Genomic DNA, 27,802 nt, shown 5'->3' with positions numbered 1-27,802 from the left:
ATAAAATTACATATTGTAATGTAATGTACAGGTAAGGATATGGAGCCTACCCATTCAAGGAAAATATGCCATGAATGTAGATATGCTTTCCTTGTTGCAGGGGCTAAGGAAGCCTGTAGAATTCTTTTTGCAGAGTTTGTCAAATGTAAAGAAGATCCACTGGGATTTTTGTTTGTTGTCTGTGTAAATGAGGTGTTTCTTGAAAAGCTTCCTGAAATTTAAAACGGGATAATCTGTCAGCTGTTACATTCAACTTCCCAGGTATATGCTTTGCACGGAAATGAATATTAAAACGTAAGGACACTAAAACAAGACGACGTAACAATTTCATGAGAGCTTTATCTCGACACGATTTTTTATTGAGAACCTCAACGACAGCCATATTGTCTGATAAGAATAATACCTTTTTATTTTGAAAATGGCATGACCATAATTCCAATGCAAGGACAATTGGAAACAATTCTTTAATACAAATTTGATAATCTTCTAATTCCAATGGCCATTCCCTTGCAAACCAATCAGACCCTAAAACAGCTGAAAATCCCATTGAGCCAGAAGCATCTGTGTATAAACTAAGATGGTCTGATGACACCCAAACTCTACCCAGAAAAACTGACTTGCCATTGAAATGGTCAATAAAAGTAGCCCAAGTTTCTAAATCAGCCCTTGAGTCTTTATTCAATCTTATGTAGAATTTTGGGTTAGACAAACCACATCTTAGGTTGATCAAACGACAAAGAAATGTTCGACCTGGGACAACCACAGAACAATCAAAATTCAAAAGGCCTATGATTGACTGCATTTCTTTTAAAGTGACCTTTTTACACCTTTTGAACAAGTTAAGTTTGTCCTTTATTTTTTGGATCTTATCTACTGGAAGCCGACACTCCATTTTCACTGAATCAACTTCTATACCATAAATGACAATCTTTATTGGCACCCCAATTTTTTTACATAGAAATAAAAAAACTAGCAAGATCGTTTCTACAGGTTATTGAATTTGGGGGTCCCACAAAGAAAAAATCATCTAAAATATGGGACATACCCGAAGCATTGAAGACATTTTCCATGACCCATTGGAGAGCAGAACTAAATGATTCAAAGATTTGACAGCTACTACTCGCTCCCATAGGAAGACATTTGTCATAATAGTATTGACCTTCCCAAGTAAACCCTAGCAGGTAGTAATCAGCTGGATGAATAGGTATGATCCGGAAAGCATCTTCAATGTCAGTCTTTTCCATTAAACATTCACGCCCAAACTTTTGAACTAAATCAACCACCTGATCTATGGAATCGTACTGAACAGCTGAATTTTCTCTTGGTATATTGGAATTTACTGATTGATTTTAGGGAATGAAAGATCATGAATTACCCTAAATTTTCCTGTACTGCCTTTTGGCACTAAACCTAATGGGGATACCACAAATTGTTCAAAAGGTTTGTTTGAAAATGGACCTGCGATTCTTCCTTTGTTTAACCCTGTTTGTATATAGTCTTCTATAATGTCTGGGTGATCTAATGTGGATTTATGGTTTTGAGGTACACATGATGAAGGAGCAGAAGTACAACCTAATCTAAAACCATGAGTAAAGCCATTTATCAAGTACGAAGCCTGATCACTGTCATAATCAACTAAAAATTCACCTAAACTTTTTGGGTTGACTGGGGAAGGTAGTTGGCTGGGTGATTGTTGAGGACTTGGTGTCAGTGTTGGTATTTGTTGGTTTTTGTTTACGAAATCTACAATTGGCTCTTGCATGTGATCCTGAGCATGATTGACACCTGTGGGCAAATGAGCAGGGGTTATGAGTGCATTGTTCTCTATTGTTAAAGGCATAGCAGAATCTAATAGGCTTATTGCCTGTGTTTGCTCGAAAGGGCTGCTGAAATTGATAATTGCTAGAAGCAGCCTTGATTCTTAATTCTTTAACCGGTTTTTGCCACGGTAATTCAACAGTCTCTTTCAACATCCGAAAATTCTCATCATAGATTCTCCAGGCCTTATCTCCTAACATTTTGTTCATTTCCCTAACAAAATAGCAGTACTTTAGGAGATGGGGAGCCTGTTCTGGATATTTTTCAATAAAAATTCCCATAAAAATCAAAAAAGCATCAGTCCAATGCTGAATTGACATTGGCAATTTGGGCTTTGATGACCCTTGCTGTACAATAAGGGACCCAGAAGATATGTTTAACGAAATAGGATCCTCTCGACGCTGCAACAGCAAACCTAAATCAATAAATTGATTTGCCCAGATCTTAGCTTTTAATCGATGAGGTGTTGCAGCCCCAAGAGGAATCCCATCAGATAAATCAATAACATTTTTAAGATTGGCAGTTGCTGGCTCACCTTGACCGTCTTGTTGTAATAACGCACTAACTAAGTCTGCAATATTTTGCTGAGGCTGGTTGTCACTAACTGTTGATATTGTTGTTTGCTGACTTGCCATTGGATGAGCGTGGGCTTCGATATCACCCTGGTTTTGAACACGTGGCTGCAGGATATCCATGGTGGTATCACTCGAATTTGTCTGGTTTTGGGACAAAGTTTGGGATTGTCTTAAGATTGCTGCAGCTAATAGGTCGTAATTAATAGCATCACTCGACACTGGTTCTGCACGAGACACTGGTTCATCAGACACTGGTTCTGCTTGAAGACTTTACAAAGCGATCAATATCTTAGATTACGGAAACACGTCTTTCTCACACTTGAGTTTAAAACAAAAGTTATATACACGTGATCGAAATACTCTCATTTCATTGGCTAATGACAAGGTACAAGCACAGGCATTTATAAATAGATACATGATGGACAAAGTAGCTAAAAATAACCAATAAAAACCGGAACTTAAATTAGAATTTCTAAAAATAGAATTAACCATACAATGATGACATAAAACATATTATTTGGCAATAATATTTCATTATGCCCATGCATTGATCTTAACAGTTACCAATAAAGCTTATTCCATTAATAGACTTAAATCTTTTTGTTCCATCTATGAACTGCAGCTTGTTAATTTTTTACCTTAAAAAACAACTAAATGGTCATTGACGAAATAATGTCATTTATTAATGACGAATCAAAAACTTGTACAAATAAACCACATCACAAACAGGGAGATCCCTGACAAAGTCAATACTTAAACTTATTAAAATGACTTATGTAACAGGTACTGTGGGATCTCCCTTATTAGTTAAAAAACACCTGAACAAATATTGAGATCACCCGGTAAAATATAACCAAAAATAGTAAACAACAATGGCAGGGTGATCTCCCTTAATATAAACATGTAAAAAATTAAGGTGGCATATACAAAGTTCTGCCATAAATCCAATACCCATTGGATTCCCGCCACCCAAAGGAAATAGATGGAACTGGAGACTTTAATAACTATATTATACATTGTTTTAGTAAAACTTAGAACAATGTGTAATAGTATGGCCTTCTGAAGATGTAATTATAATAATTGACATTTTTGATATGAAATATGATTAACTGATTTTGACGGATGGCCAGCAACATACCCTATTAAAACAAACACTAAAATACAATACTAAAAAACAAAACTATGTTTTCTAAGGACAGGGTGGTAGCAGACATTTCATCTGAACTACATGCAACAAAAAAAAGGGGGGGGGGGGTTACACTAACATATCTAATCTAGAACAATGAAAGCAGTGGGGAAAAGTAAATGCCATGATCTAATTCCAAGATGACAGACATAGTAGCAGACCTGATCTGAACTACTATCAATGTAAGTTGTATATATCATAATTATGGTAGCAGACTTGATCTGAACTCCAAACAATCCTACCACTTTGAAGAGGTAGTAATAAAAATCACTCACAGGCAAACAACAGAGCAGATCTATAGCAGACATCATCTGAACTAGTTATATAACGTTATTTTGCTGATAACAACTTATACCCAGGAATGATATAGATTAATTTTCTTAGTCAAGTGCAACATTAAATGAACCCAACCGAATGTATCGTTTAACAGCATCAGACTTCCATCTACCCATATTCTGAATCGCATTTTCCGAGAAACCAACCTTAGATGCATGAGTTGCAGCACCAATTCTGAAGCTGTGACCCTTATAATGTTTTGGATCCAAACCAATATTTTTGATCACTTCATTTAACTTTTTTGCCACAAAGGAATAAGGCACCGGACAACCATCTAAAAACTGGAAAAGGGGGCCACCAGAATGGCGATAATGTTTTAAATAGTAAAACAATGCATGTACTGGACATGACTTAGTGTTTTTTGATACTTCTAATGTAATAATCTTTGACTGTCCATAACTGACTGTTTTAAAATGTTTCAACACCACTTGCACCTGCTTTAGCTTTCCACGACCTGTCTCAAAATGGACATCCGATCTCTGAATGACCTTATCTGACTGAGTCTTTGATTTTATTACCAATTCCCCTAACCTGAAAAAACCATGAAATGCCATCAAAAACAATGCCTTAAGTAACAATGAATGTGCCCTAGTTGAGACAGATTGATCTAGTGAATTCACAAGTTTTTTTCAAAATTTCACCTGTAATTGGAAGACGGGTATCTACCGATGGATCTAATTTGTAACAACCTCTTAGCAGCTTTTGTACTAGGAAACACTGAGCGGGATCTTGCAATTTTAACATCTTATGAATATATGTTAAAGCCGAAATGTGGGATGCTATTGAGCTTGGTGAATAACCAATTTCGAATAAATGACCTATAAAATTACATATTGTAATGTAATGTACAGGTAAGGATATGGAGCCTACCCATTCAAGGAAAATATGCCATGAATGTAGATATGCTTTCCTTGTTGCAGGGGCTAAGGAAGCCTGTAGAATTCTTTTTGCAGAGTTTGTCAAATGTAAAGAAGATCCACTGGGATTTTTGTTTGTTGTCTGTGTAAATGAGGTGTTTCTTGAAAAGCTTCCTGAAATTTAAAACGGGATAATCTGTCAGCTGTTACATTCAACTTCCCAGGTATATGCTTTGCACGGAAATGAATATTAAAACGTAAGGACACTAAAACAAGACGACGTAACAATTTCATGAGAGCTTTATCTCGACACGATTTTTTATTGAGAACCTCAACGACAGCCATATTGTCTGATAAGAATAATACCTTTTTATTTTGAAAATGGCATGACCATAATTCCAATGCAAGGACAATTGGAAACAATTCTTTAATACAAATTTGATAATCTTCTAATTCCAATGGCCATTCCCTTGCAAACCAATCAGACCCTAAAACAGCTGAAAATCCCATTGAGCCAGAAGCATCTGTGTATAAACTAAGATGGTCTGATGACACCCAAACTCTACCCAGAAAAACTGACTTGCCATTGAAATGGTCAATAAAAGTAGCCCAAGTTTCTAAATCAGCCCTTGAGTCTTTATTCAATCTTATGTAGAATTTTGGGTTAGACAAACCACATCTTAGGTTGATCAAACGACAAAGAAATGTTCGACCTGGGACAACCACAGAACAATCAAAATTCAAAAGGCCTATGATTGACTGCATTTCTTTTAAAGTGACCTTTTTACACCTTTTGAACAAGTTAAGTTTGTCCTTTATTTTTTGGATCTTATCTACTGGAAGCCGACACTCCATTTTCACTGAATCAACTTCTATACCATAAATGACAATCTTTATTGGCACCCCAATTTTTTTACATAGAAATAAAAAAACTAGCAAGATCGTTTCTACAGGTTATTGAATTTGGGGGTCCCACAAAGAAAAAATCATCTAAAATATGGGACATACCCGAAGCATTGAAGACATTTTCCATGACCCATTGGAGAGCAGAACTAAATGATTCAAAGATTTGACAGCTACTACTCGCTCCCATAGGAAGACATTTGTCATAATAGTATTGACCTTCCCAAGTAAACCCTAGCAGGTAGTAATCAGCTGGATGAATAGGTATGATCCGGAAAGCATCTTCAATGTCAGTCTTTTCCATTAAACATTCACGCCCAAACTTTTGAACTAAATCAACCACCTGATCTATGGAATCGTACTGAACAGCTGAATTTTCTCTTGGTATATTGGAATTTACTGATTGATTTTAGGGAATGAAAGATCATGAATTACCCTAAATTTTCCTGTACTGCCTTTTGGCACTAAACCTAATGGGGATACCACAAATTGTTCAAAAGGTTTGTTTGAAAATGGACCTGCGATTCTTCCTTTGTTTAACCCTGTTTGTATATAGTCTTCTATAATGTCTGGGTGATCTAATGTGGATTTATGGTTTTGAGGTACACATGATGAAGGAGCAGAAGTACAACCTAATCTAAAACCATGAGTAAAGCCATTTATCAAGTACGAAGCCTGATCACTGTCATAATCAACTAAAAATTCACCTAAACTTTTTGGGTTGACTGGGGAAGGTAGTTGGCTGGGTGATTGTTGAGGACTTGGTGTCAGTGTTGGTATTTGTTGGTTTTTGTTTACGAAATCTACAATTGGCTCTTGCATGTGATCCTGAGCATGATTGACACCTGTGGGCAAATGAGCAGGGGTTATGAGTGCATTGTTCTCTATTGTTAAAGGCATAGCAGAATCTAATAGGCTTATTGCCTGTGTTTGCTCGAAAGGGCTGCTGAAATTGATAATTGCTAGAAGCAGCCTTGATTCTTAATTCTTTAACCGGTTTTTGCCACGGTAATTCAACAGTCTCTTTCAACATCCGAAAATTCTCATCATAGATTCTCCAGGCCTTATCTCCTAACATTTTGTTCATTTCCCTAACAAAATAGCAGTACTTTAGGAGATGGGGAGCCTGTTCTGGATATTTTTCAATAAAAATTCCCATAAAAATCAAAAAAGCATCAGTCCAATGCTGAATTGACATTGGCAATTTGGGCTTTGATGACCCTTGCTGTACAATAAGGGACCCAGAAGATATGTTTAACGAAATAGGATCCTCTCGACGCTGCAACAGCAAACCTAAATCAATAAATTGATTTGCCCAGATCTTAGCTTTTAATCGATGAGGTGTTGCAGCCCCAAGAGGAATCCCATCAGATAAATCAATAACATTTTTAAGATTGGCAGTTGCTGGCTCACCTTGACCGTCTTGTTGTAATAACGCACTAACTAAGTCTGCAATATTTTGCTGAGGCTGGTTGTCACTAACTGTTGATATTGTTGTTTGCTGACTTGCCATTGGATGAGCGTGGGCTTCGATATCACCCTGGTTTTGAACACGTGGCTGCAGGATATCCATGGTGGTATCACTCGAATTTGTCTGGTTTTGGGACAAAGTTTGGGATTGTCTTAAGATTGCTGCAGCTAATAGGTCGTAATTAATAGCATCACTCGACACTGGTTCTGCACGAGACACTGGTTCATCAGACACTGGTTCTGCTTGAAGACTTTACAAAGCGATCAATATCTTAGATTACGGAAACACGTCTTTCTCACACTTGAGTTTAAAACAAAAGTTATATACACGTGATCGAAATACTCTCATTTCATTGGCTAATGACAAGGTACAAGCACAGGCATTTATAAATAGATACATGATGGACAAATTAGCTAAAAATGACCAATAAAAACCGGAACTTAAATTAGAATTTCTAAAAATAGAATTAACGATACAATGATGACATAAAACATATTATTTGGCAATAATATTTCATTATGCATTATTTTACGTCTGGAAAAAAAATCGAATGAAGCTTTGAAGTTGCATATTACCTTAGTGACAAAAAAACATTCCTGACCATACAAATATGATGGAAAGCGATCAAAACGTGTCAATGTTTTACAGTGAGCACATTTGACAAACGTTTACCTGGATAGAAACCACGTGCACGTGATTGTTTAAAATAATTTATTCCATGCGTGAGTTCAAACATGGGTCACGCAGGTAATAGCTTTCGCTTGCTATAGGAAAAACCTTGAAATTTTCATACGTTTTTTATTTTTTAGGTACCAGCCTAACCAAGTACAAACTTCTTACTTTCACAGGAGTTTACTAAATGTATAATGTGTATTTTGTCTTTTCCACAAGTTTGTACTCGGTTAGGCTGACAGTAAACAAAAGCTTTAAAATGAATGCCCGTCCTCGATTTACTATACAAAATCACGAATGTCTGCTGACCCCTACTATGTTTTAAAGCTTCGTGCTTTTTATAAACAATAAATTCAGCGATAAAACTTGTTAATTCTTATGGAATAGATATCAATAGATTATGTTAGGGGAAAAAATATGCTTAATTTGATTCTTCATTTTTTCACTTTTTACCGGGGCCCATAAGTGCACTCGTCCTTTATTGAAATAAAAGTTCTTCAGGTAAGAGTTATCGCTCCTGAGTCTCAAGCCCCAAACACCTTGGGGAATTTTTATTTCTGAGTTGAAGAAAATTTCCTAAATATTATGTTGGAATGATAAATACGTACCAATTTCACTTTAGTCCTATGTAAATGGTTATATTCGCTTAAATAAAAAAACTAAGTCAAATAAATAATGGGGAAAATAAACTAATAGGATTTATGTATCCTAACCTTAGATAAACTCAAAGCCACCCTTCCATCCCCTTAAGGTGGTAAGGAACATCTGTCGACATTAATTTGGATTAAAGAATATTATAATTGAAATACTTTCACAGGTGTAGAGTTTTCTTAAACAGTATTCAACCAAAAAATACGTTTTAGAACATTTTGGAAAATTAAAAATTTAGTCTTCAACTAGATTTTTTTTAAATTGATAATATGTCAAATCATGATATGAGAAAAATAGACAAAGTGGTTAAAAAAAGCAAAATTTTACTATCGCAGCATAAAATTAAAAATATTAAATTTAAATGAAAATAATATATGGTTAAATACCATGTCAATTCATATTACAAAACATAGTGAAGTGCTGCTTTTTAGATCAGAATAGCATTTTATTGTATAGGTTTGTAACAAAAATTCCTTAGAGCAGCTACAGTTACTTTTCTTTATCATAGACTATTGAAGGTTTTACATACACATTTTACATACAGTACATGATAATTTGCCACAGGTTCTAATTTTTCAGAATAGATTTTCTGTTTTTAAGTTTGGATAACATAATAGTAAATGAATCCATATCATTATGTTTTAAAAATGCTAAAAATGTAAACCGAAGCATTTTGTTATAACACAAAAGGAGATCAAATGAATGGTCTTCCAGTAATTGGTATCATCTCAATATAATGTTTGCATTTGTCTTGGTCACACTTTTCCCAATTATAATTCATTCACCTTTGTGAACAAGCTATAAATAAAGAAATAAAATTTTTCCATCCAAAATCTCCCAGGCCTAAAACAAATATGTACTGTTTATGTAGTGAACTAGATAAGAAAATTGAGTTATATTTTTAAATAAATTAATCCATTGTGGGAAGGGAGTAGGGATATACATGTTTATATTGCCTCATAAAAATTTGATCAATATGATTCGCTTCTTGCAATGTTTTGTGAAGATTTCCATACTTGTTTGCCCCCTGCTAAAAGTTGGAGTACAGTTCGTTCCGTTAATTTTTTTTCTTTATTGGAATTTAAATAAATATCGCATTCAAACATAAATTAGGGCCCAGCACCGCCTCCCTTGTTGCTACATGCTTTAATAATTGTGAGTTAACAGAAACAAAGTGAGCTATTTTTTCTAAAGGAGTTATCTCTCTTATCAGAGGGACATTACACCTTAAGTAGACATAAGAAGGAGGAAAATCGTACCAAGCTCAAAAATATTTATAGCCACCTAATCCTTGTCTTTTTGCATTTCATTTGTCAATAAGAAAGGTCTTTCAAATCAATTGCAATATCTTTTTTATACGCATAAGTGATCGCAAAAGGGGAGATGACTCTTTAATCAATATTTTTTTTAATTAGGCGCGGTGTCATTTTAGCATCTAACCCGGTTGTATTTTGAGATATATTTCATCACGGAAGTATTAAAATAATTATTTAAACATAGCGGTTCTGTTTTAAGTATTTAATGAGGAACAATATACTTACAATGCATGGCCCGCATTTCCTCTGCCGTATTTATAGATGTAAACAAAAACAGGTGTGAATCATATTTAGATACTGCGTGCGCAGAATTGGTGATTTCTTAATTTTTAGCTCACCTGAACCGAAGGTTCAAGTGAGCTTTTCTGATCATCCGTTGTCCGTCGTCCGTCCGTCCGTCTGTAAACTTTTCACATTTTCGACTTCTTCTTAAAAACTACTGAGCCAAATTTAACTAAATTTGGTACAAAGGGGATTATAAATTGGTAAAATAACGGGCACAGCCCTTTTCAAAAGGGAGATAATTGCGAAACAGTGAATATAGGGTGCGTGTCTTTACAAATCTTCTTCTTAAGAACCACTGCATCAGAAATGCCAATTTTTACACAAAAGCGTTAATATATAGTGAAGATTCTAAATTGTAAAAAATGAGACCCTCGGATTTAAACTAGGGCCCCAGGCGGGGTTCAAAACTTATCATAGAAATACATAGGAAAATGTTTTAAAAATCTTCTTCTCGAGAACCACTGTACCAGAAATGCAAATAATAACACAAAAGCTTGTATGTATAGTGAAGATTCTAAATTGTAACAATTGTGACCCCCGAACCCAAATTGAGCCCCAGGCGGGGTTCAAAGTTTAACATAGAAATACACAGGAAAATGTTTTAAAAATCTTCTCAAGAGCCACTGTGCCAGAAATGCCAATAATAACACAAAAGCTTGTATATATAGTGAAGATTCTAAATTGTAAAAATCGTGATCCCCGGACCAAAATTGGAGCCCAAGGCGGGGTTCAAAGTTTAACATAAAAATACGTAGGAAAAATGTTTACATGACTTTTGTTCCATTTATTCAACTAAATTGTGCACCAAAAAACCAAACTGTGTCACCCTGATCATTGACAAATCACTGCATAAGTATATAAGGTTGTTTAATCAAGAAATGACTGATGAAAACGATAAGGTGTAAAAAATCACTAAATATTATTTTAGTTCATCGCTTACATTTTATTTGGATACCGTGCCCGATAAAAATAAAAATTAATATATAAATTTATTTGTTATCGGGCACGGTCTCCAAGATAAATATAAGCAACCTTGGATAATGTAGGTTTGATATTTTTAAATTAGTGACCCCTGGACTAATACTGGGGACCCAAGCTGGACTAAAAATGAAATGTAGAAGTACGAGAGTTGTCCCAAAATAGGGTAGACAAGTGGCGTAATTCAGTTCATCGAAGACAAAGGAAGATAACATTTGTGCCTCAAAGGGTTTTAAGAAATTTGCATTCAAATAATGTTTAAAAATCTAATATTGTTTGAGATTAAATTAGTGAAATGGAAGCATGTTAGATCAGAAATTCGTCATGCGGCGCAATGTCAAAAACACAAATTTAAAATAAACATAATGAAATGAAAATTGCGAGGAAAAGTGTGAAAATTCAAATAAAACATACATTGATATTTGATAATAATTCTACTATTTAGTCAGAAAATGTTTTGGCTATAACAAAGCTTTTAAATATTTTATAGCGCGTATTGTGACAGGTTGAAAAGTTAACTCGTAATATAATGACGATATCAGCGTTTAAGGCGGCACAGCAGTAACTGATACAATTTTGTAAAGACCATGAAATAAATCTTAAGCGGCTTTGGAAGTTAATGAAATTAACAACATCGATGAGAAATGCGTTTTTTGAATAAGTAGTTAACCAAAAATATTTGAACAAGTATAATGAAAGGAACAAAAGAAACTCCGAACGATGTCAATGGACGTCAAAATGCTGAACGACACATTTCGGCAAGACGGACGTTACACAACAAGTAATACAGTGCAAGTTTGAAGCCGACAGATCGTTTGTACTTAGAAAATATTTTTTAAAAACCCAAAAACTATAAATTTATGTTGACTGTGCACTCAGGGTACATGTTCAAAGATAATATCTTTTCTAAGACATTTTCGGAAATAAAACGTAAATGTTATCGTAAACGATGTGGGGGGTTTAGCAACAATGTAAAACTGGAAATTTTCGAAGTTGCACATTGCGCCGCCTGACAAAACTTGGTTGTTACTAATTATTCATTTTCTCGAGAAATTGATAAAGTACAGATTTGAACTTTTCAGCATTGTTTGCCAAAGGGTCATTGAAGAAAACATAGAAGTCTAATGGAATTGCAGTGAACAGATTATAAATTATGTGTCTTATCTACATTATTTTGGGACATCCCTCGTATTTCTGAATGAAATTATTAGCAATGCCAGAAAATTTTACTTTCAACATTTGCTTGAAAGAATTGTTGATGACTTTATTTAGGCCCTAGCATTGCATAGCAATGTTCAATAGTTACGAAATTTTCTGTTTGCGTACTAAAATCACACATTTTTAGTTTGCATGTATTTGGACATCGCTGCTCTGTGGAATGACATAACACAGCGTCCGTTTGTGTCTCACGTTTTGTAGATTTGATCATTTCATAATTTGTTGACGGGTAGCTTAGATGGTGAATTAAGTTCTTCTGTAACAATCAAACATGTATTATCATTTGTTGCTGTTGGACCCAAATTCATCCGAATAACTTAACGGCGTCCGGGCTTGACATCTTTGTTGTATTCTAAATGTAGGAAAGAATCTTTGTGGGCCGCCCATCAAGAAAGTGAAAAGAGCATACCAATAAAATTAATATTTATTTGTAATTTCAATTCAAATGTGTTTCAGGTACTGAAGTCATATTCTGCCTGTCATGCTGTGATTATTGTGTCATACAGTAAAAACTTAAATTTTCTACATAATACTACAATTATTTATATTTACGCATTTTTATGAACACATTTTCAGAATATACTGGCTGTTATTTTGTCAGTAAACATTCCAGCGCGAAACAGTGTCGCGCATTGACCCCATAAACTGGTGAATACGATGTGTAAACTATGTATAGAGTACATATAATACAGGTCGGTGCTTTTTTTTTTTACTTCTCACTCAATTCAAATCAAACCTAACACCACTTCACAACTGTGTATAAATTGAACTCATAGAATACCTGATCTTTGGTTTTTGGATCGAAGTCTTTCCTGTTAATGGCAGGAATCCTTGCCCGGCGTCTCTCCTCGTCTTTTGGAATGTAATGCATTGAGAACAGTTGTAAACAAGGACAGTCTTCGTGTTTAAGTCCAGCATATTCATCTCAAAGGGCTTTTTTCCAGTCATACAGCCTTTTTTGGTTGTTGTGACACCCCACAATCACACGCCTTTTGCCCCCACCATTCTCATACGGCATTTTTATACCTGACTTGTCACAATCGTACCTACTCGGCCATTTCCGTACCGCAAACTCCTGACGAGGCGGGCTTAATACAATTCTGGAATGACATGTGCTATTTATACCGCCGAAACACTCTTAACTAGCTATGACATATAAGCAATTGACCAAATGTTTCATTAAGAATGTCGGGTTCTAGTAAGTTTAAGACATGTCTGGATGTTTGGATGCCGTCGGTTTTTTTGCACAAGCTTCTAATTGATTAATATAAACTATAGTTAAGGAAAACAAGAAAGCAAGTCGCGGAACTCCTGGGCTAGGGGGTGCAGCAATTCATCCAGTTTTTCATGTTTTCTGATATTTGGAAGGCGTGTCTGTATCTGTTTGAATTAAAACAAAAATTACATGGGGAGAAAACAACCCTGTATACAGAATACAGAATGTTCAAATAACAACAGTCTATATTTTCAATTTTCCTTACGAAAGATAATTACATTGGGTACCTCAAGTTTAATATTAGGACGGTCTGGATTTACAGTTATGGCAGTAGTGTCTGTGAAATGTAGGTCATCTACAAGTTCTTTGATAGCTGTTGGTGTCGCTGTTGCTGTCATAGCAAGATGCACAGTATCTGGTGTTGGAAAAATACATAACAACTCAGACAATATCTTGAATGAATTGCGAAATGACAGTCCCCTTAAAAAAAAAATTGTGGTATACATGAAAATTGGATTTTCTTTGCATGACATACTTATAAATTGTAATGCTTAAAATGTCAATTCCTTTAAAAAAAATAATTGTCCACTGCACAAAAAATTGCGTTTTATTCAAAATTAAGTCCCAGTTATAACCCAATTAAACGTCAGATTTAAACATATAATACGAATTTTATACAGACTTAAACGTAAAATTTAATTGGAGTTTACTTAAGTGTAAAATTTGTTGTAAACTCCAACGTTTAATGAGATTTATACTTAATTAAATCTCAATTATATATCACATAAAACTTCCAAAGTTTATTATTTTATGTGGAGTTTCATTATAAACCATAATTGTATATCAATTTTAGATGACGATTAATCATTTTATACATCAAATTTCTGATTTTATGTGGAATTTCACGTATAATCCTCTTATTACATTTCAACTTTTCATGACACCTAATTTTTTTATACACCAAGTTTTAATATTTTTTATGAAATTTCACGTAAAATTCATTATTTTATTTCACTTATACCTGACAATAAATATCTTTAAACACCAAGTTTACGTGGAATTTATGGTACCGTGTACTTTCCACTTGTTTACCTTTTCGTATTGTTTTTTATCATGTTTGTGATTTTAATTACTTTTCTGGAATTATTTATATATACGTCATTTCATTTGAAGATTCGATCCATACCAATTAATAATAAACATCTTATATCTCCATTTCACAGAGGTAACATTGTATATTCTTCTCTTGTTCATTCCTCTTGGCCAAGTGGTTGGTCATTAAGGCAACAGTGATCATCAGAGATCAGCATTGTTTATTAAATATGAACAACCAAAAAATTACAGAAAATCAGAGTCTTTTACTTTGATTAGTGTCATCTTAATGCTGGTTTATAATGCAACATTAACAATTCATAACAAAATACAATAAAGCAAATAAAATATGTATACAGCAAATTAAGATACATGAAGTGCTTTCCTGTATATACTGTATACATGTACATGTATGTGATAACTTACATGGATGCAGCAAAGCAAAGAATGGATGTTTTCGAATGCCATCATAATTATGCAAGTTATTTTTCTATGCATTTGAGTTTAAATGCAATGTTAATTTTGTGCAGGAAGGCATAAATCCAAAATACTGCTGGCTATACTAGATGTTGTTTCATTAAACTACCAAAGTTTAAATAACTGAACTTGTCTGCATTTATTTTTCCATTCTAAGTGAGTAAAGGTGATTTTAATTATTTAATAATTTATTGTTTTAGAGCATGTTTTTTCTAATTCTTAAATTTTACATACTCAAGATTTCTTTCACATGCCAAGTGTAAAGAGAGCCCTAAAAATATTAAAGTCTTTACATAATGCTAAAAAAAAACATCAGTAGTTAACACAGGTAAAAATCAAAGTACTGAGAGTACTGAAAGACGGGGTCTTGAAAGTGTCCTGGATTTTCTCGAATATGCTTCCAAAAATTATGAGTTTGAATTAGTTGTTTCAATCTAGTATGTTAAATTGGCTTTTTTGCAATTGTATGATACTTTGTCTAAATTTTACCCAATCCCAGCCTTCATAATTGTATAAAATTGACACAACGGTATTTTATGTAAAATAAGACCCCAAGGAAAATTTTTAAAAATTACTACTAAACGGGAAAATCAAAACAACCATATCAAGGTAGATAATTTAAATCATTAGATTTATTCAATTTTGTGATCCAAGAGAAAATTTACAAGTCGGACGGTATCCGTTATACAAGGTTTATGAAAACCCCGAACACTCTCAAACTGCTGAATTAATAAACAAAGTTTATATTTGTATACCGATAACAAACACAGGCACCTTACGTTAGAAATATTTCTTTTTACAATAATATTCCAAGTACTCTAACAATAAAAAGGTTTGTCACGGTCGTCATTTTGATTTTTCAGACCGACTAATCTGACACGATTTTCTTGCAGCAATTCATGCAAAATTTATAGATAAAAATGAATCCGATCGCCGATTACTACTTTTTTGTATAAACTCGCGCATCACCTACACGAATTACGATAAAACCGTTCCGTTCATTAAAAATCATACTCCGAAAATCAGAGACATAAATAACAGAGATTGGTATCTCCGCCATTAGCGTGTAAATGTTACAGGAGAACTACAAGTGCAACAGCAATCATGTATAAGTCATTAAATTTGAACCTGATAGTGAACATGACCCTGTAAATATGTTTAAGCATGTTTTATTTATAAAACATCTACAAAAAGTTTAACTCTTGATTTAGCTTTTGAATTACTTTTTTAAAACTTATTTACTTTTCACAAAGTAATGGTGATGGTAATGCATTACTTTACTCATGTAATGGTAATGTAATGCATTACGCAGCATTGTTAAGGCGTCCCGATGCTAAAATACGGCTGGAAAACGATATTATTTGAATCATGGCAAAATAATTTTACCGGGAGTATTTCTTTAAATCTATGTTACATTTATTGACATCGATGTTAAACATTATATTTGATGCATTTTTGTGACGTCATAGGTACTTCGTAATCACGTGACAGGCGAATCCTAATATTGCAAATGATCTAGTTAAAACGCATCGGCGCAGGTGATTAATGACATTAAATCATGCATATTTTTAAGAAAAATCATTTGTTAAGTCATAAACTTTGAAGTTCTTGCTTGGGAAAGAAATAGATATTTCGTTTATAAAAGATATTGTTGAAACATTCCACAAAATCATCAAAATAATGCACATTTTTACTAATCAAAAGCGATTTACACAAAATTGGGGTAAATCCGTAGGTTTCCGCAGCACGATTCACATTGGTACTTATATTCTCTACCAATTTTACGTAAAATATTCTAAAATTGTGTTGATCTTTCACCTGCGCCAAGCTGGTTTTTCATGCATTAAAATTTCTTCATTCAGTTGTTTACACGTAGCAGGGAGAGTCTCCAAACCACTAGTTTATAAATAGTCTTTTACTTAAAACGAAGCTTTAAAACTGCCGACTATTCGATACTGGTTTTTAATATGAATGAATTCTGTACGTCTAGAATTAACTGCAGCATCTATATAAAGGAAACATGCGGTATTATACTGGTTTGATATAATTCACTTTTAACGTTAAGATACATTCCCTGAGAACTATCGACAGGAATGCAGATCGTGACGTCAAAGTTAATTATGACGTCATATCGTATGAAGTACAGACAAGTGACTTTCTACATATCGCATCGGGAAGCCTTAACATGCCCGCGTACTTCAAGAAAATTAAGTAATGGTAATGGTAATTTAATGCCCTAATTCATGAAGAAATGATAATGTAATGCATTGCTTTACAATACAATTCACCCCAAGCCTGATTCCAACTAAGCAGGACAACATGAACATTAACATTTAACTTGGTTCTTTAATCGATAGGATTTGATCTATTGGTCACCCAAAATGTATCATCTATATAGAGTTTGCTTACAATGCATTGTTCAAAATTTAATTCAGTTTAATTGATTAAAGAGTCAATAAACGAGAAGGCAGATTCAGACTTTTTTATTTTCTATGCAAAAGAATTCCTTTAGAGACGAACAGCAGTCATACCGCAAGTAGACTGAAAGCCAATGAAACACCTATTTTTATGTAAGACATCTGTGTATAATCCGTCCTTTTTTTAACTTCGGCTTGCGCATAAAGTTCTGAAGTATTCAGGTGAAAGATTGTCAAATAAAATTAACAACTTCTTAAAAATGGCACATTGCGTTTGGGAACATTACATTTGATTCAACCGTTAAACTCTACTATTGATTAATGAGCTCGAACACCAACTGAAACGTCAACGGCGTTGTGCATTCAGTTACGTTACTCATTCCACATTTGAACCCGAGCAGGAATATTTTGATCAATAAAACTATTTGTTGATTTTCTAAATAGAATTTAGTTTATACACAGAGGACTTAAATAAGATTTAATGCGTGTTTTTATAATATATATTTACTGATATGCATGAAAACATTCTGCACTATTTTCTTACGCGTAGACTCAATTCATGTGTTCTACGTTTTCTTGCTTGGAAAGTCAAAAAAGTGTAAAAATTTGATAATTTCATTGCAACCCAATATGGCGGCAATGTAAGATGTACGTCCACACAAGTGAAAACTTTGTAGTGAAATAATTTGAACTGTTAAGAGGTCTGAGGCTTAAGTAGGGGTTGAAGGGATATTGGTGATGAAAGAATAATATGGCAGATAATGCCTTTTATGAGTGGTGTTCAGCTTTATGGAGCAAAAACCCATTCATGCTCCTTTTTCACGAGTGGTTTTGGTCTCCTTGATGGCTTATCCCCCTTAACTCTCTTCAATACCTGTCGTTTTGATCTGTTGGACCTATTTTGATCTATTTTGTGTCCAGTTCGTGTAATATTTTGGTATATTCTTCGGACCTCCAAATCAATGGTTTGGTCTTAAGAAATGTTTCATCATCAGAATTATTTTCCTCCTCCGAGGACATATAACTTAGCTCTAAAGCATTTGAGATGCGTCGTTTTTTTGCTTCGTCCCATCCCGTCTTTTTCTCGACCACTGCCATTCTCCATTGCAATTTCTATAAGCATTAAAAAAATGAAAAAATCATCATACAAAAGTACATAAACTGAGCAATATCTTTGAATGTTAACATTGTTGAATAAAAAAAAATCCTATTGAATATCAATTCATGCTTATACATCATAATATGTACCCTCATTCTCCTGCTGTAGTGGAGCATTTTTGCCTTGTGCTGCTAAATTATTCCCGTTTTTTCTTTGTGCTCCTTTTGAGCTCCTTTTGAGCTTTCAAACAAAAAAACCCAAATCTTCTCAATACATATATATTGAACTACTTAGTCAAAGCATCTGACAATGTAAGGTATTAAAATGATGGATATCATATTATTTTCATTGCAAACTGAATTTTGATTTACCCAGAATCATATTGTTTAGTTTGGATCTTATAACTGCTTTGAGCATTTCTGACATCGGCTGTTTTTATATTGGACTTTGACTGTATCTGTATACCAGTATTCATTTCTGTGAAGCTTTCATAAGGGTTGCTAAGCTGGTGTTGGAATGTAGCTGAAGATGGTGGATTGCTCACAGTTGTGTCTTGCTTTTTCTGGAGTTGAATGAATTGGTACCAATGTTTGAATGGCATTTCTTCGATTCATAGTGTCCAGTCTTGAAGCCTTAAATTTGAGTACATCACTACTGGCTCTAAAAAGTACTGAAAGTGCCATTTTTTACTGATAATTTCTGATATTTACTGATATTGTACTGTTTGTGCTGAGAATTGCTGATATTTACTGATAATTTTACTGCTGTTACTGATAATTGCTGTTGGTTCTGATATTTACTGATATTTACTGATGCTTTTGCTGTGAGCTCTGATAATTACTGAGATTTACTGAGATTTACTGTTGGTACTGAGAATTGCTGATAATTACTGAGAATTACAGGCAGGGGATTTTTAAGAGATTAATTTTTATTACTGTAACATGCAAATTATATTTATTTAAAATTATTGGTAAACAAATACCGGGCATTTTTTAAAAAGAAATATGTAAGATCTAACTAAAGTTTTATCAACAGTAACTTCTTTTTTACAACCACAAAAATTATATTTGATTATTCTTCTTATAATCTGCTTATTTATTTCAATGCATATTTTTTCTGTTTGTTCTTGTTCTAAGTTTTATTTTAGCTGATTAACACAATTCAGCACATAAATAAATGAATGTAGAAATTGCAGAAATGCTATATATCCCATCCCCGTGCGCCAATCCACTCGATACTACAGTGTTACATTGTATATATAGAACAATCCATAGTAAAGAAAATAATTATAAAGATTTTAACCACTTTATGTAATTGATAAACATCTATTTAATGATTCTTAATTTTGAGCGATCAACTCTTTAATTGAACCGTGTTAAATATTTATAATTATAAACTTAAGATGTTTTTATTCCGGCCATAATCACTAATTTTGTTTTCAAAATAAATTCAAACACTTTTGTTTCACATTGTATTTCCCGGCCATTTATATTTGTTTATTCTGAGGCTGCAAGACATATATACAGGTGGACAATTTTCACACCTTGTTACGGTCACTCTGTCGTGTATATATTTTGAGCGCTGTCTGTTAGTTCTGAGGGTTTCTTGATCCCAGACATACAAAAGAATCTTTTCAGCGACTGCCAGACATATACACAGGTGGTCAATTTTCACACCTTGCCGTGGTCACCCTGTCGTGTGTATAGTCTGAGTGCTCTCTGTTAGTTCTGAGGTTTTTCTTAATCCCAGACATACAAAATATTTGTTTCTGCTTGCTTTTAGGCGTGGAGATTAAATAATATCTAAGCGTTCATAGATTAAGGAAAATCAGTTAAATTGTGTGTCTTCTTTTCAAAATTATATAGCCGCTGGTCATATAACCGCATACAAGTGCATGAATAAAGTATTAATGAGAGAGAGAGAGAGAGAGAGAGAGAGAGAGAGAGAGGTTTTCAATCAAATCGATGTTGCAATCGGTGGTTATGATACTGTAATGGGACATAATCATACTTATGCCTTTCTGCATTGACGCCTCAAAATACGTTATAATAGATTATCTGAGAGAGAGAGAGAGAGAGAGAGAGAGAGAGAGAGAGAGAGAGAGGAGAGAGAGAGAGAATGAAAGCATGATAAGCCGTAACACTTTTTCACTATATTAAGCTGGTGTTCTTTGTAGTCTTAGAATAGTTTACACTCGAAATCTGTGTTTGAAATGGCGGTTGTGATGCTGAAATAGAACTTTATCGTGCTAATGCCGTTATGCCATTTTGACTCGGAAACTCAAATTTTAGGACTAGATAATATATGCGAGCAAGAGAGACAGAGAGAGAGAGAGAGAGAGAGAGAAGGGTGGGCAGATTTACAATACTAGAACTAGATCATGACAACATTACTTAGCCGTGCAACAGAAGATATATAACATATGTATTAAAAGAGAAAGAGTGAAAGGTCGGACAATAAAAATTATTCTTCGCCGATTGTTACCTATTTTGATTTCAGCAAATGGTAGGAGAGAGAGAGAGAGAGAGAGAAAGAGAGAGAGAGAGAGAGATTATTTATCCAACTTTTTTTTAATCAATTGAATGCGGAACAAATAAGATGATGAATATGAAAATCATTCTAATACGTTATTTATATTGTTGTCAATAAAAATAATACTTTTCTCTTTGAATAAATATTCTCAAGATCATGGATTCCTGTATACGGATATTACGTAATGTCATACACAAGGTGCCAGACTGACAATTTACAAGGTTGAATTGCGACATTCAAACCTCTTGATCTGCTGAAAGTATGTATACTATACACAGATACTGCCTCGCTAATCTTTCTGTGAAGTAAAACCTCAAAGACATTATAAAGTCCTGACCGGGTATCTCTCTATTTTGAAAAGAAAAATAATCATGTTAAGAATTATGGGGTTTTTCATTGTTGAAAAAAAAATGTCCACCGCATTAAGAAATTAAAATTTTTGTGGAGTCTGCCTTAAGTTTAAGTACCAATTTTTGACCGGCTTTGTAATATTGTCTAAAATGTGATCTGTGAGTTTCCGAAGTTCAAAAGAAGCTAAATATCAAATAAATAAAACTGAAGAATATATTATAATAATCAAATAAATTGTGTTAAATCTGAAATATGTGTTATTTAATGATTAAAAGACAATGTTTTGGGCCTTAAAATATTCTCAGTAATTATTAGCAATTCTCAGTACCAACAGTAAATCTCAGTAAATATCAGTAATTATCAGAGCTCACAGCAAAAGCATCAGTAAATATCAGTAAATATCAGAACCAACAGCAATTATCAGTAACAGCAGTAAAATTATCAGTAAATATCAGCAATTCTCAGCACTAACAGTACAATATCAGTAAATATCAGAAATTATCAGTAAAAAATGGCACTTTCAGTACTTTTTAGCGCTAGTAGTGCATATTGTGTGTATAAGTTTTCAATGTAAGGTGTCTCTTTAAACTTATAGAAATTAATAGATTTATTTATTGAAGTAAGACTTACATGTTTCTCCATCAATCTAGTGGATCTCCTAATAGAAGAGAATGGGACAGGCAAGATGGTTTTTCTCTTTGATGGGGTAAAGGGAGTTTCACGACATCTTGTTGAAAACGGCAAAAAAAATAAATACATGTAATGCATTTAGTTAAAAAAGCACTACATTATGATTACTTGATAATATGTTATATTATTTTTAACAACTACGGTAATTAATTTCAAACATAAACTCTTTCCTCAAGTCAACTAAAAAACAATAACATTGCTGGTATTATTTTTTCATGCATTTATAGTAAAAGGAACCATTTTCTTATATTTTTTAGAGGTGCCCCTCCCCCCCCCAAAGAAAACGACAACAAAAAACAAACATTTTGAATTGTTGTGGATTTGGAGACAATAGATCCTGATGTTGTGACATGTATGAAATTTGCAGCAGTAGACAAAATGTTGATAGAATAACTTCGTGTTGCTTCCTCGTGTTCATGCTGAAAACAGTTGATAAAAACAGTAGACAACCTATTCTTTCATGGTATCCATGCCTCTGTCCATGTTAAGTTTAGTTTAGTTTATTAGCTCAAAACCACATATACAAGTATTAACAAAGATATGCTAGCCGAAATATAATTTTCTTACACTTTTTTCCACAATAACCGTATCTTCATCTGGACCACTAAATGAAGGGCTTAATGATATGGTATGCTATGCTATGGTATGCTATGAGATTTGAACAAAAACGCCTCCATACACAGAAGAGTTCCACACATTTCGAAGTAAAATAACAAGAAGCCAAAGTTTGCCACAAATCTATTATGTAAACATTTATATTTTTTCATATAAAAACATTTAAAACCGAGTTAAAAGAATGTTGTATGCTATGCTATGGTATGATATGACAAATACGATTCTATAAGACTGTATGCTATGGTATGAGATTCCAATGCTATGCTATGAGATTTCAATGCTATGATATGAGATTTCAATGCTATGCTATGCTATGGTGTATGTTGTAAAAGATATGCTTGAACCGACTGTATGTCTGTGCATATTAATAATGAAAGTCTATCGAATCATTTGTGGTCTAAATTGTAAAAGTCAATTTGAAGCAAAAATAAGAAACATAAATGTTTTAAATTTAACACAATAAAATCGGGCTCGAAATTCGGAATTTTTAAACCACGCATTGTGTAAGAATTGCAAGCAAGCGCGGAAAATTATATTCAATTTGTTTTCACTGTTTAATTGGCAAAGCGCTTTTAATGACACATGCACTGGCCATGAGCAAAGATGTTGCTTGTGATTGCGATGCAGATGCATTTGGCGCGGCAGAGGTTGGTATAGGGGCTGTGTCAAGGACACCCCGTCCTCACCTTTGACCAGTTTACCGTGAAGGTGTTCTAGACCTTCGATGCGAGAACAGTCACACACGTGCTATTGACATCTTCGCTAACCAAGTTCCCAATTCGTTTTTTTCATCTCCCCCTTGTCATATTTAGCCGAATTTTAAAGCTTTTAAATCATCGCGCTTTGACTTTCCAAGGCATCCTATCAAATTGCGCCATACAAATATGTTCGGTAAGAGCAATGGCGGCGCCCAGTGACAATCCGTGTTGTCGACTTTGTCACGGTGTTTTGCCTAAAAACAAAGAAGAACAATTTTTGGTGAGACGTTCGGGGTTTATGATCAGCTGCTAGAGGTAATAGATTGTGTTCCACACCCAGGCGCCGATGGGAGTAACTATGTTTGCGGTAAGTGTTGGAATAAACTGAACAAACTGTCGAAACCTGAGCACGACATCAAAACAAAACTTGAATCCTTAAAAGCAGATAGGTTGGAATTAATTCGGACTTTAAGGCAGAAAAACCAAGGGGACTTTTCTTTGCATCAGCCTAGAATGTGGACACCAAAGTCCAAAAAACACAACATTAACCATTCGCCAACGCCTAGAAAAGTGAAACAACTGTTCGTTCCATCTAGTCAGTCAGATTTAACAGGGTCAAAAACAATCTCAAATAGCCAAGCGTCGTGCTCGAAGAAAACCCCAGAACACAGGAAAAGAAGGAAAAAAGAGCCAAAATTCAGTTGTTTTCCCACAGTAAAATCAAGGTATATAGATACATAATTACACCATAAACATATTCATAAAATAATGTACGAAGGTCAATCAAAATACGAAGACAATGTGGCTGTCTCTCATATTTTTCATGAAAGTCATACTTAACAAATTAATCTGTGCACAAACACTTATGTTATTGATATGCGAAGTTTTAGTCCATTTGATGAAACGGTATTTTTGTTATCCCTTTTTAAAAACAACATGTTTTGTCAACACGGCGCACGATACGTTCAAAACATGACGTCAAGCTTAAACATGCACAGTTTATAGATATACCCTATCTTTATATCACACTTAGTCTCTTGTGCCTTTCTCCTTACAATTTAAAATTGCACTGAACCACTTAACATATTATTTGCTAACATTTGTTCGGGAATCATAAGTGAGTTCTTCAAAGTTTTTATTTTCTAACCGTGTATCTCGTAGTTTACAGTAAGGAGAACCCTGAACGTCGGTTGACGCTACTTATTTTTGACCCAATACTTACAGATATTTTACTCTCTTTCGGACTGTTTTATATTCAAAATACAATCACCACCACCCCCACAAAATTTATTACAGCTAAACACAAATAATTGTTGACTTATTTTTTGCACCATTTAGCATTTTCCCATCATTATTTGGATCATAGAATACCAAGACAAAACTTAATTTGAGGTTTTAATATTATTTGGTTTTAAGCCCAATTTATAGAGATACATGTATTACTTTCAACATTATATGGTTTATTGTTGACATAACACAAATTTTGACCGTGCGCCGTGACCTCATATTTGCAGGATTAGATTCTAAATAATTCTTAGAAATAAAAGAATTTAACTTTTTTTCTTGCAAATTGTTTGAAACTATTGCTAAATTATGTCTACCAAATTATTAATGATATGACGTTAAGTAGCATAGTTATGACAAAAGTATTTTTATTTTTTGATTGACCCTCGTACACTATATAGAATTGCAAAGGTAACTGAGGTTGAAAGATTACTTTACTGAGACATCTACATTTTCGAGAGTGAAATTAAAAAGAATTTAATTAATTATTGAACCAACTTTTGAGTGTCATAACATTTAATACATCATATATTTCCGTCATATTTGTGGAAGCTGTTAGAAAGACGGGGAGAACAAATTTTCTGCTAATTTCGTCATTTTACTAAGTGATAAAAGTGTGGATTTTCAATTATGTTAGAAATGGTTTTTTATTTCCTAAACAAATGTTCACAGAAAAATACAATATAATATGTTGAACACAAGAATCACTCTATTTAGCTAGCTAATACCACCTCCAATATTATTTTTTTTTATATTTTTTTCCCCCTTCACCTGCAGGTTGTATTTAGAGGTAAAAGGAATCTGTTAAATCTAAAGTGATTCCAGCTTGGGTGTACCAGGACATCATAAGGGGAATGTCAAGAGGTGAATCCCACCAGAGAGTATCACAGCTTCTCTACAGTTCCAGTTTGAAAGAAAATATCTTCAACTCTGTTCTCAAAGATCTAAGAAAAGAGCTATCCAAACTTTCATCAACTAAGACTGGTTTATATCTAAGAAGAACATCAAGTAATGATTTGGCCACAGTGAACTTTGATACATGGAATTTATAGTTCCAACTGTTCTCTCCTTTCCTTTTCAAGATAATTTCTGGTGTCTTTGATGATCAAAAATATGAAGCCGTTGCTGTGATTTCTGCTATTATTCAGAAAAATATGCACATGTCTGCATTTCATCATGCAGTATCTCAAGTTTTAGATAATGGTGGTGCAACAGATGAGGTATTTACCAATAAAATTGTTACAGAATATTTGTGAAATGAGTTAAGAATTACATTATTATAAATTACATCAGATATTTAAAGTGCATGACATCCTGCTTTGTAACGTTGGAAAACAAAGTGAGTTTTGGTATAATTTGCTATATTTTGATTGCATGTATTATCTTCAGTGCATGTTTATGTTTCTTGTTTATTTCTTTAAATTAATATTTCAGTGCATAAATCTTCTGAACAAGCTTGGTCTTTGTGTGTCATCATCTGCTGCTGCAAAGAAGAAGACAGACTTCATATCAGAGAAGATAGTCCTTGAACAAAATACAGGTGATGATAAAGTACTATCTGATAAAATAGGAGATAATAGGAGTCCCTCTCATATGAGCAAAGATAAGCAACGACAAAGCTGGCATTGGTTCTTGTTGGTTGGTTTAAAACGGAGAGTTACAAACTTAGATTTAATCATTTATCTTTTTGTTGTGAATATTTATTTTAAAAAAGTACTAACACGAGTTGGTTTTATTAACTATCATTTATTTTAGGGTGATATTGGACACCTCCATATTGTTACGTACTTCATGTAAAAAATTAAAAATAGAACTAGAATAAAATTTTAAAATTCTTTCTTTCCTAGAACTGCGCGGAAACTGCATTCATTTATACAGTTTGGGGTCAGACGACATGTTCCTCGAACATATTTTTAGTATCTCCTCGTAATAAAGAGTTATACTATAATTTTTATAATTATTTTTAAAATGATTAAAATTTACTTGTAATTGGACCTGTGCCTAAATGGCCGAGTGGTAAGAGTCGTGGCAGCTCACTGCCAGGTGCGTAAGTTCTGCAGGTCGTACGTTCAAAGCCCGGGCGAGATAGAGCTACAATATAGTGGATTTTACTTTATTGTATATTTATTTTTATATCAGCAATTCAAATGCATTTTCAAAAAGATTATATAGGAAACTGCATACTCTAGTATTTTGCAGAAATGCCTGGTAAGTTATCCTAATTTTTTGCAAGAAAGTTGTTAACTATTAACAAATTCCTGGAAAAAGTTATAAAAAATTGAGAAACGTGTCGTCTGACTTTAATCAACCATGGGGATTTGAAATACTACTATTATATATTTAAACATGTGACCTGTTCCTAAACACTAAACCTCATTCAGGAACGGAAACGTTTGGTTCAGATTCAGCATCAACACACCTGGAACATGGCCTTGTTGAACTTTCTCTCTCGGCACATCTGATAGCGGACCCGCCTTACAAAATTTTTGACTTGTAAGTGTTAACAATAATGTTAATGTCCTATTCTGAGCTGATAGTACATCTAACACCTTTAACAATCTAACAAGTATTTTCTTTCCATCAAACCGTCCATTACAATTTATTATACCCCCCGCAAACAAAGTTTTTTTTTTTTTTTGGGGGGGGGGGGGTATAGGAATCACCCTGTCCGTCCGTCTGTCTGTGCAATCGTGTCCGGTCCATATCTTTCTTATGGAAAAACATTGGAAGTTCTTACCTCACACAAAGATTGCTTATGACCTAAGGGTGTGTCATGACCTTGACCCAAGGTCATTTGGGAAAGGTCAAGGTCACTGGCAGAAATAGTGCAAAATTCGTGTCTGGTCCATATCTTCCTTATGGAAAAGCATTAAATGTTCTTACCTCACACAAAGATTTCTAATGACCTAAGGGTGTGTCATGACCTTGAACCAAGGTCATTTGGGAAAGGTCAAGGTAACTGGCAGAAAAAAAAAATTCGTGTCCGGTCCATTTCTTTCTTATGGGGAAAGATTGGAAGTTTTTACTTCACACAAAGATTGCTTATGACTTAAGGGTGTGTCATG

At 33.9% G+C, this 27,802-nt stretch overlaps 2 protein-coding genes and 1 pseudogene across 2 annotated transcripts; 1 reads left to right on the top strand and 2 right to left on the bottom strand.

The window, feature by feature from the left end:
• Positions 1-920: 920 nt before the first annotated feature.
• LOC128174753 (uncharacterized) lies at positions 921-4,031 on the bottom strand. The gene is made up of 2 exons (XM_052840220.1): positions 3,991-4,031; positions 921-2,661 (listed from the first exon to the last, which is right to left on the bottom strand). Exons 1-2 carry the CDS (start codon positions 4,029-4,031, stop codon positions 1,644-1,646), a joined length of 1,059 nt encoding a protein of 352 aa, XP_052696180.1. The 3' UTR covers positions 921-1,643.
• Positions 4,032-5,655: 1,624 nt separating this feature from the next.
• Positions 5,656-13,284, bottom strand: LOC128174752 (uncharacterized). Its single transcript, XM_052840219.1, has 2 exons — positions 13,217-13,284; positions 5,656-7,396 (listed from the first exon to the last, which is right to left on the bottom strand). The coding sequence occupies exons 1-2, from the start codon at positions 13,282-13,284 to the stop codon at positions 6,379-6,381; spliced, it is 1,086 nt and encodes a 361-aa protein (XP_052696179.1). The 3' UTR covers positions 5,656-6,378.
• Positions 13,285-23,658: 10,374 nt separating this feature from the next.
• Positions 23,659-27,199, top strand: LOC128174751 (uncharacterized; annotated as a pseudogene).
• The last annotated feature ends 603 nt before the right edge of the window (positions 27,200-27,802 follow it).

The sequence above is a fragment of the Crassostrea angulata genome, chromosome 2 (assembly GCF_025612915.1).
Source record: "Crassostrea angulata isolate pt1a10 chromosome 2, ASM2561291v2, whole genome shotgun sequence".
Taxonomy (NCBI): Eukaryota; Metazoa; Mollusca; class Bivalvia; order Ostreida; family Ostreidae; genus Magallana; species Magallana angulata.
This window is presented reverse-complemented; position numbering and strand designations above follow the sequence as displayed.

Bases quoted from the DNA above. Each gene is read 5' to 3' on its own strand.
- LOC128174753 (XM_052840220.1), bottom strand. From the start codon at position 4,031: ATGGGTAGATGGAAGTCTGATGCTGTTAAACGATACATTCG. The intron at 2,662-3,990 runs GTTGGGTTCATT...CGCTTTGTAAAG, and splicing joins GCTGTTAAACGATACATTCG to TCTTCAAGCAGAACCAGTGT.
- LOC128174752 (XM_052840219.1), bottom strand. From the start codon at position 13,284: ATGCCGTATGAGAATGGTGGGGGCAAAAGGCGTGTGATTGTGGGGTGT. The intron at 7,397-13,216 runs GTATGACTGGAA...CGCTTTGTAAAG, and splicing joins CACAACAACCAAAAAAGGCT to TCTTCAAGCAGAACCAGTGT.